At 39.1% G+C, this 10,781-nt stretch overlaps 1 protein-coding gene across 1 annotated transcript in view; it reads left to right on the top strand.

Annotated features, from left to right (window-relative positions):
* FAM120B (family with sequence similarity 120B) overlaps nt 1-10,540 on the top strand; it is a gene marked incomplete at its 3' end in the record, with an annotated part of 37,419 nt that extends 26,879 nt beyond the window's left edge. Inside the window, exon 6 of the mRNA XM_010135503.1 lies at nt 10,334-10,540. Within this exon, the coding sequence (XP_010133805.1) occupies nt 10,334-10,540 (207 nt within the window). The remainder of the gene's footprint in view (nt 1-10,333) is intronic.
* Between the last annotated feature and the right edge of the window lie 241 nt (nt 10,541-10,781).

The raw sequence follows: 10,781 nt of genomic DNA, 5'->3' as shown, positions 1-10,781 counted from the left end.
GCAAGACACACATCTCTCTAGGCTTTCCCTGGAGAAGCAGCTGACTATGTGCAATGTCAGAGAAGCAGAAATGTTTTCTGAAATGACCTAATGAGCTGTTTGTGGGTGAGTGGAGAAAGAAGATCAAACAGGCTTTTAGGCACGTGGCTACAGTGCTTTGTAGGACATATGGGAATTTTTCAGATTACTGTAGTAGAAATGTTCATCGTGAAGATACTGAAAACAGCCAGGCTAATGAAGAACTGATTTGTTCCCTTTCTTTTCAAGTGTATTTGTGATTGACATGATAATTGTCCAGGGGTTAAAAGTTAAGATGGTGTCCTGTTCCTATCTGTTGCGTCCTCTGTGGAACTTTGGAAAACTTTGTTCAGTTCTTTCTTGTATTTTAGTTCTTGTAGTACTCATGCACCAGTAGCCTCCATAATAGATGATCTTTAGCCAAAAGTGCTGTTTGAATGTGTTTTGATAAATTCTTAACATTAATATCAATATTGCAATTATTTTCTCCTCCCCTTCACCTTTATTTTGGCATTATTTAGTTTGATGTTCATTGAACAATAGCTGAGATGTGGTTAAAGCTTTTTATAAAGAAATGGAGCTGTGTGGTACATGTACGTTGTAACATCCCTTACCGGTGTTGTATCTTAGCACCTCGACATCATGACAATTCTATCCCAGTGTTACAAGTGAGAAAACAGCACACAGGGACAATAAACACCAGATGTGTAAAGGTGGTTGCGTGTTACCGCCAAACAAAATTAGTGATTTATGGTGAGATTTAGTTAATTGTTTAGGAATCTAATCAGCATGTCTAGTGTCACACAGTACTAAAAGGAAGCGTATGGACATTAACTAGAAAGATATATTGCATTCAGCTAGGCTGCTATATATTCCCCAATAGATTTAAATAAGAGACTTTCAGTTCCATGCCAAATATGAAGTTATGTATGTGTTGGTTTTAGCAAGGGCAGTTAATGCATACATAAGTATCATTTCCTACTTAGCAGTAGTTTTCTATTTACTTTCTGTGTGTAGGATACAGAAATACATCTTGGCAGAAAACATTTTTATGCTAGGACTGATGTTCCCTAAGTTCCTACTGAAGTCAATGAGAGCTTTACTACTGAATTTAATAAAAGGAGAGCTATGCCGCTACACTTATGAAAAAACATCCCTTGATCTGCTCAGTGTTACTTACTTTTTAGCAAAATCACACAATTGTATGTTGTATGTGTACGCTGAGGCTTCAATACAACAGAGGCATACTTCAGTCTGGCAACAATGGCAAGTAGTACTTTTGTAGTAGCAAGTAGGAGGCTGAAAGCATAGTGGTTCCACAGGAAGTGTGGAACACTTGTGTACTTTGTGCCAAAAAAAGAGATACCTTTTGTTAAAGTGGGTAGTTCCTGAGGCTGGAATGTCAGCGAATGCTTATTGCATCAGCAAAGTGCCTGCAGAGTCCAGTGCCGGCTGTAGTGCTGAGATCCCAAAGTTTGGCTTATTACAGAGCATGCGTTTTCTTTTAAACAGCATTCTTCTCTGTGTCACATACACCTTTAAAAACGGACAAGTTACTCTGATATAAACAGTTCCCCTATTCAGTTTACTCTGACGTAGTGCTGATACAAGAAAATGTAGGATGTTACGTTGTAAGTAATGTTATTTTCTTTGAAACCTTTATTTGTAGTCCTTGAATAGCTCAGAAGACCATCTTTATGGAACAGCTGTGTGCACTGAACAAGGATTCTCTAATTTCATTGTATGTGTTCATCTAGACTACAGCACTGGGTTGATGTTCTTGTGCCGGAAGGTAGCAACTTTCAAGCCGTGTATGGCAGTTTTCCATTCCGAAAGAAATAGGTGTTCTGGAAGTGGATAGTCTAGTGCAGCTTAATTACAAAGTTCCTAGTATCTTGAACAAACCTGATCACGGGTTGCAGATTGGCAGTTCCTTTCATAGGTCATCTGAGATACAGTTGCATCGATTCATGGTTCGACTTCAGGATGAAATAGAAGCAGACCAGTTCTTTTCTTTGTCAGCCTGTGGACTTAACACCTGGAAAATTCCTTAGCCAGAACTGTTAACCTTGGACCGTATCACTTCAAAGGGTGAACTGCAGTATCAGCAATATTGCGTAGCTGCTTTGCAGTGCAAAGAAACCCTAGGAGAAATAAAGAACAACAAAACCTATTACACTGGCAAACAGTATTTGTTCTCCTGGAGTTCTCTGTACTAACCATACTGGTTCAATGACAGTTTTATGTGAAGAGCTTATATACCAGACATTACATGTTAATCATTACATGATTAACAGTTGTCATAATGTTTCTGGAAGCTGCAGAGCCTCAGACATACTAAATTTTGCCTGATCTATTTCTGCTGAAGTTCACTGGTCTTTCTGTTGTTTCAGTGGGAAATAGAGCAAGCCCTTAAAAAGTTTATATTCAAAACAACTTAAGAGAGGGAATGGTCATTCATTGGGACAATAAATAGACCTTGAGCATCTACTCTGATTCTGAGGAGTAAACAAAAATAAAAATCCAGGCTAATTAAGCCTTGGACAGTTCTAGCAGTAAACTCCCACCTATCAAAATTTCTTTGTAGTCACAATGATGTCTTAATCCATGGCAACAGTTTCACAGTGCACTGCGAAAAATATCCACAGGGCAGGCCACCAGACAGCAGCACACTGAGCAGATGCATGCCGAAACGGCTATCATTTGCCGATATAGTCTGTGGCAGTGAAAGGACACGCTGCATTAGCAGAGGTAGCTGAGCACACTGCTGAACAGCTGTGTTGGTGGCAGAATTTGTACTCGTAAAACTTGGTTCCAAGGACTAGTCCAAAGGAAAAGGGCTGGGGTAAAGTGTGAGTAAGGCCTTTAGGTGAGGAGTGAGGTAGTGGCAAAGGAAGCCCCTCATTTTAAAGATTTTTTGGTAAAGGAGATAGTCAGTGTAGACCAGAATACAGAAATATCTAGTGAGTGTCAGAAGGTAAGAAGTTTGATCTTTGAAGGCTTATAATGGAAAGTTACTGGAACTAAGAGAGGGAGGTGACCTTTTGTATGTTTTTAAATTTTCCTCTGTGTCCCTTAATAACTTTTGAGTATGTTGGCTAATTTCAGCCACATTTGCCAGAGATGTAGGAGTCTCTGAGAGAAACAAATTACTGCCGATTGTTTTAAGTAGACAGTTGGGGAGAAGGGGGAGGCCCTTTAAATTGCCCAACAGGAGGAAGGTGATGTCGTGTTATTAGGGCATCCATGTGAGAAGGAGACATTGCTACAGGCATGAGAAAAAAGTTAAAATAATTATTGAACCATTCAGATGCCAGTGACATAGTGCCTCAGTTCCTGGTGCAGACATACCAGGGGTCTGTCAGCAGTTGTCTCCTGTCAGGGACAAACTTTATTAGTTGCGAGACAGATGGAGCTACCAATACTTCCCCTTCTTATACTTCCACAACATTTAACTGATGTATGAAAAAAAAAGGAAAGAAAATGTGATCACAAGAGTTTTCAGTGTCCCGAACAAATAATTTTTGCTCCCAAATAAATACAAAATTATTTATATGAAGGAAAGGTAAGGAAGTTCAAAGATAAGTGTGTCACCAAAAACGTGGCCACCCATGTATTTAAGAGTAAAAATTAAAATCCTGTGGCTGCTGGCTGGACTACAGTAAGGTGGTTAGCCTGATGACTATAACTCAAAATTTATGTGAGTATTCTGTAAATGTCACGTGTATTATGGACTGTCATTAGTGCAGTAATCATTTAGATCAGAGTCGAGCAGTTGTGGCTAAAATAAGAAAAACAATGTCTTTGTAATCTTTTTTGTGGGTGCTAGCGTGCTGTCCGTTACATAACCATGTACAAATAATCTGAAGGGGCTAAAGTTTTTAAATGGTGGTACTCACGATCACATTTATGCTGTGTTTTGTTGTAGATATGATTAAAAGCTCTGATAAAAGCCAATATTAGGAAATTAAACAAGAAATGAGAAGCAATCTTTTTGGAACTGTAGGAGATCTTTATCTGGTTGCAGATTGATTAGCAGTAATACTTTTGTGTTATTATTTTATGGGGTATTTAAAGGGAAGAGTGATACTGAAGCTTTTTTTGGGTCGACTTCATTGGAGTTTTTGGCTTAATGTAAATAACAGTGGTATTTACAGGGAGGTATCAGTTTACATCAAACTGGTGATAAAACCCCGTAAATAAACTTTCCTCAACATATAAACACTAAACAATATGGTTGTTTACTGCTAAATATTTACTGCAAAGCCTTAGAAATGTTTAAAAACTGGTTTTGCTAGTTTCTGTTGCAGCAGATGCCCTCTTAGGATCTCTTTTCCATCCTCCTTTCATTTGCACACACCTTGTTTAAGCAGGAAGAGCTTAATTTAAGACATAATCTTTTATCAGAATAAATCTTAGTCGTGTTTTCAAAATACTGGTGCTCCTCCCCCTGCCTCAGTTTGACAGGTCAAGGAGGCAGGTGATGTCCTGCACTCCTGGCAGCCTATTGCTTAAACCTGACTGATGCCAAACAGATTTACTGTTTCACCAGCCCATCTCTAGGATAATACTCCTTAAATTTACCACTGCTGCACTAGTTCAGGTTATCTTTGCTGAGGAACAGAGCATATAGTTCCAGGTCACAGGGGTTTTAGCATCTTTTGACAACTCGCACCAGGGATTTATACTAATGGCTGAAGGCAGAAAGATCTGGAATTCAAGAAAGGACTCTGTCTTTTGGTTGAAAGGATTTGAGTGATGCTTTCCAGTGCACAGAATTTAACTTTCGTGAAGTTGTCATCAGCTGACAGTTCATCTCTTTGTATTTGGAACACAATGCGCCTTACCTCTCCCAGGCAAAGCTAAGCCTTACTTTTCTAAGGACAAGTTCCTGAGATAGGGTCTACCTGCTGCCTTTATTACTCAAGCATGAATTGCCTATGGGTTAAATATTTGATCATTTAAGATACAGGTGGGTTTGGGGGAGGTGATGTAAGAAGTAGAATACTGATAAGATACTGACTGAGTTGAAATAAATCTAAAAAGAACCAGTTAAACTGGGAAAGTACTCAGATTTTGATCACCATCACTTGAATTCCAGCAGTTTATTGCTTGGGTCAGATTTAAATGATTTTTAATTATTGTTCTTCAGTTGATTAATTTTAACTAGAAATTAGCGTGTGCTAACCTGTCCTTGAGTGCTGTGTTTTCTTTTTTATAACAGAGGCAGATATGTTCTTTTAAGGGTGGGTGGGGTGGGAAAGGGGAAGTGGAGAGAAATGCCCTATGTAATTTTAAAGTTATTTGGTTTTAAATTTATATTTCAAAATATTAGCCATAGTCATATCTTCTCTGTTCATTTTAAACACTGGCAGAAGGCAACAGATTAGGGGAAAAAAAATTGCATAAGAACAACTTTAATGTAAGTAACAGTTATTATAGAAACTTTTTTTCACTAGAAGAGTGTGTTCCGTTAAGTTGTTGTTGAAAATCCTGCTAAAGGAACCAGTTCTTAAATGAAATTAAGTATTGAGTGCATTGAGATATAGATGATGTGTAAAGTAGCACAAGTAAGGAACTGTAAAATTATATTCACATCGTCACCTTCCTCCTTGGTTTCTAGAAATGAAAGTAGTGAGACAGATTCGCCAGTGGGTACGGTTTAGGGCCGTCATTTGTGTCTGCTGATATCTGGCATGCTCAGATACTTGCCCTCACATTTTAAGTGCAGTAGAACCTATTCATCCTTTTAATAAAATTTGAACCCTCTAAACTCCATAAAGTAGAGCGTTGAAGGAGTTGTGGCGTGTACCTGAAAATAGGTTGTGCAACGTTCAAAGTGCATGGGAGGAAGTTTACACCTCTATCAAAAAATCACTCCTAAATCCACAAAAGAGACTCAGAGGACTAGTAACATTTCCTTAAACTTATTCTTACATCCTGATTAGTTTTTTATTGTTATTTAATTAGATGTAATTTGGACTGGAAATTTGCATTTCATCAACAAGATAAACGTATTTTTCTTCCCATAAGGAAAACCTCTTCAGCAGGGACTAGATTTGCAAACAGCTCCGGTGAGCAAACGCTTTCCTTCTTGCCAAGCCTGTTCCTGTGGTGGATGAGGTCAATGCCCATGAGCACAGAGATCAGCTTGAACCTGTGGTCGACAGGCCAAAGCCCTGTGCCTCTGGAGCAGAAAAAGGCCTGGTATAAGTCTATGATGATGCTTCTTCTAGCAAAGACATTTCTCGAGTTTTAAGAAAAAAACATCATGCATGAATGCTCTGGATGTTGTAGCACTTCTCTCCCTCTTTTCAAGTGGGCTTACCCAGTTCAGCTCAGGCCTTCTAAGTGCAGCATCAGTAACCTCTGCTGCAGTGGTACTAGAGGACTGTGAACTCTTGAGTTCTCTTCTCAGTCTTTGGCAAAGATGAAAAGTAATCTTTTCCCTCAGACTCCGAGAGGGTGGGGAGCTGCTGTTGGTAGGAGCAGCAGCAGGGGCACAGCGCAGGCAGCTGGTGCGGGAGGAGCAGTTCTCACGCACTCCCTGTCTCTCTCTCACAAATGTCATCAGCTGGTGGTAGAAGTAGCAGCAGCGGGATCACAGGCGTGTATCTCACATGAATCACTGGGGTCCTGGGTTTGTAAAAATAGTAAAAAGAACAGACACAATTTCCAATAAGAAGTAATCTCTAGGGTGTAATGCCCTGGAAGACAAGCCTTCTTTTCTTTTGGAATTTTCCACTTCTCCTCGTGACGTCTTTGCATTGCAGACACCAAGCAGTTGTGATCATTCCCATGGCAAAGCAAGTCTGTGGTTTGCCATGTGCAGAGAGTCATTGTTACAGACTTACTGTGCTTTCATTTTCTTTGTTTTTCATTGCCAGATACGGAGAATAGAAACTACCTTTAGTGAACGTATTTCCTGTCATATTAAAATAAATAAACCTCTGTTGATAGTTCTTCCTTTGGTCTTGCCACTACTGATTTCCATTAAAAAAACAAAGCCTCACCTGATACACACTTATCACTGCCCCCCACCTGCCCCAGTACTTTAGTGCTTCAGGAAATCTGTGAGTTGATTATCCCTAGACAGTGAAGACTTCTACCTATAAAAAGCCTATCACCAGCAACAATCTTTTATCTTTTTAACCAGTATGTCTTAAGTGTGGTTGAAAAGAGCACAGCTAGGGTTGTGTTGGTGGCTGGAACTTGATTCTGACTTAGGCAGGTGTAACAATTAGCATCAGTGACACTACTGCACTGATCTCCAGCTTGATACAGCACTTGAAGTCCTCCTCTATATTTTACTATTTTATGCATCACTGTCAAAAGCAAAATTTTTCAAATTCTCATTTAGACACTCCTTCTGCAAATACATATGCTTTTGTTTTGCACTAAGTTAAATAATGTCACTGAAGAAATTTGGATTAATCACATATTTGTGTCGGGTATATGCTTAGAGTTTTCAGAATACAATAAAGATATAAAAGCTTTGTTTTAAGATTTATGGCCCACATGGCATCCAGCATCCACATGTAGTCTTAGTAATCTGCTCTAACAGCTGTTTTACATCCTTGGTACCAGTGGGATTTAAAAGGAGAGTAAATGACAATCAATAAATGACCAAAAGGTATGAATTAAGAGTCATATAGTGCACAGCTGTTAAATTAGAATATGGGAAATTGCTTGCTGGAGATGACAGCATTTATTCTTTTCAGCAGCTTAGATACTTGCTTTCTTTATTTTTCATGAAAGTTTGTTTTCAGCAATTCAGTCTTTTGATGTTACCAGTACTCGCTAATAATTCAGTGACAGAAGATACTGATTTGTATGTCGGGGAGTTTCAGTCTGGTTTTGTACTGATTTATAATAAAGCAGCTCTTGGTGGTATAAATCACATCAATATAAATTTGGCCAGGTTTGATTCAGCTGGTGGTGTGCTACTGTCACTCTTGGCCTTTACTGCTAATTGTGGCTTCACATGTCCATTTTCCTTATAGCTTAAGAGCAAAACTTTACCACTGATGATACTGCTCCGAAGTATTTTACTGAAGTTATTTAAACTTGAAAACAAAACCAGGGTGCATAAATTCTGAAAGAATTCCCTAGCTGGATTAGTGTACAAAAAAAGGGGGGTAGCTCTGAGGATTCCCAACAGTTTTTACTCTGTACTTTCCACTCATCTTACTTTGTGATTACAAACCGAGCAGGTTCCATTTTAAAGCTGGTAAGGATGTAGATTCATTTCCTTAGCAGGCCTTAAGATTTGGTCAGGTGATCAGAAACAATCTGGTTAGTGCAATATAAGAATCTCTCAGCTGCAGCGTGAAAACTGACTGTGTGCACTCTTACAGTCTACTTCAGTTCAAATAATACTGATTCTCTTAAACCACTTTCCTCTTTCAAATACCTTTAGCATTGTTAAATGGTTTGCAAAAATGTACTTCACTTGCCAGAGCAAGAGAGTTATGAGTGTGAATGGTCTCAGCTGGCACAATGAGAGCTTACATCTGGAGGCAATAACTTCATGAAACTCAACAGCCTGATCCCATACTAAAAATACTTATATTTTAAAGGGAGGGGAGAAGGTCTCGCTTACTCAGGTAGGAAGAGTCACAGTCAGAAAAGGATAAGCCTTTCATTTTCTAAATGACTGCTCAAATTAGCTCCTGTTTTCTATGTCTAGTTGTCAATGGTTGTCTTCTGTTGTCTGTGTTGGGTGAATTTCAAGTACCGAGTGTCATGTTGGGTCAGTGCCCTGGTGACCAGCTTGATGCCTTTCCAGGAATCGCGATAGGCTGAAGGAGTTATTCCCCGAGAACCCTGCCATGTTGTATTTTGCCCACATCATCGTCTCTAGGTCTTCTTTTGCTTGTGCATTGTAGAGAAAGGAGCCAATGGAGGAACACCTCGTATCTTCAAGCTGGCTTAAGAGAACCCTACTGCCCTTGTCTGTGGTCAGAGGGAACCCTATCACAGAACCCAGTATTCATGTAGTCAGATTATACAACAGGCTTCAGCTCATTGCGTAGTAATACAGAAAACCTAAGTCCCTGAGCAGGTTCTAGCTATATTCTTCAAATGATTTAATGTGTTGTTCTCTTCTGGAAGAAGCATTGTAGCTCCGTGTTGCTAGCAAAGGTTTCCCGATTTTGTTACGTGGGCCTTAGGGAGGAAAACATTCTGATCCATTAGTACATTTCATGTCGTCTGCTGTTGTAATTTTTTTAAATCGGGCATTGATGGTATATGAGCATACCTTTAAGTCTTTTAGGGATCTTTCAAGATGTAAAATGTTGTTATTGTTATTCCAGTGCATTTCAAACAAACAATTCACACCTTCCCAGGAGCTAGGGCTAAGACAAATGGGCACCGCATTTTTGTCCTTGCTATTTGAGACTATGGGTGCTATTCCATTCCTGGTATAATTTGTACTGTAAGGGTATAGCAGCTGCCACAGATTACAGTATTGAAGGCTACACTGTTATGAATCCTTCCTGGTCCTGACATACTGCTTCAGTACGCACTGGAAAAGGCATTCACCACTGAGGAGCTTTGTACTGTTTACGCAATAAAAATCAGTTTTCCTCGTGTTGGATTCAAGACTTTTATAGTTTGATATGCTCTGCCACAGGAGGGTGTTAAATTCACTCATCAAGTTTATTTTGGCCATGAGTTTTAATTGTCTTGTTGAGTTCCTCATTTTGCATTTTCTGGATGCTGTCATACCATTCCAGTATTTCCTCTGGAGACATCCATGCTGAAGTGAAATAATTTGGCTTTCAGACTTTGGTCAGAGGAAATTTTTAGAGCATTTAAAATAAAAGCCTGGGCACAATAAACTTTGTTCCATCATATCTTATAATTTAAATGTTCTCTAAGTGCTGTAACATTTCCTGGTTGATCAAACTGTGGAAGGTCAATGGATCACTGTATACATAATTTTATACTCCCGGTTCATGCTTTGCATTCCACTGAGAGGATTCTTTCTGGGGAACTGCTAATGCTTGAGAAATACTATGGAGATTAGCCATTTATTTTGTCTTCCGTTTTCATTTTGAATGTATCTGTCTTAAAAACTTGAGTGAAGTGCTGCATTTGTTAAAGCAAACTTTACTTCTTTCACTTTATTGAGAAAAACTAAATGCAGAATCGTTTGATGAGTTTTACGGTGCAATAGAGGACCATCATTGTCACAATTTTGGTTCTGTTTTATCATTTGCTCTGCTGCTCTCATTTTTATATGCGATGGTAAGATTGCTTATATTTCCTGATTTGTGAAGCCTGCCTTTTTGTGTGTGTATGTTAACAGCTTGCACAAGTGGACTCCAGAGCTGTACATCTTGGCGCTGTCTTTGTTCGTGGCCTTACGACTTTGCTCATGGCCAATAGTGCCTGTGGCTTTCCGTTCAGAATGGGTGATTTGATGCCTTGGGAAGTGTTTGATGGGAAACTTTTTCAAGAAAAATACCAGCAGGCGCACCGAGGTTGCTCTCTGGAAGAGCTTTTGGAAGGCAATGTGAGTAGTCTGCCTCCTCTTACAGTTCTCTTTGAAAAATGTACCTGTCCATTTTCGTTCATTGTTTTAATATTCCTGTTTACAATGGTCCCCTTTCTTTGTATATTTCTTCTCTTCCTTATTCCTTTTTCATCCTCTCTGCCAAAAAAGCTAAGAAGGTAGAAATACTGAGACTGTGAAGGAAGCTATAATTTTACTTTTTTTTCCATTACTCAGAAAACAATATAAGAAAGTGTCAAAA

This window comes from Buceros rhinoceros, unplaced genomic scaffold (genome assembly GCF_000710305.1).
Source record: "Buceros rhinoceros silvestris isolate BGI_N320 unplaced genomic scaffold, ASM71030v1 scaffold15354, whole genome shotgun sequence".
Taxonomy (NCBI): Eukaryota; Metazoa; Chordata; class Aves; order Bucerotiformes; family Bucerotidae; genus Buceros; species Buceros rhinoceros.
Note: the sequence above shows the minus strand (reverse complement) of the source record. Positions and strands in the feature narration are given on the sequence as shown.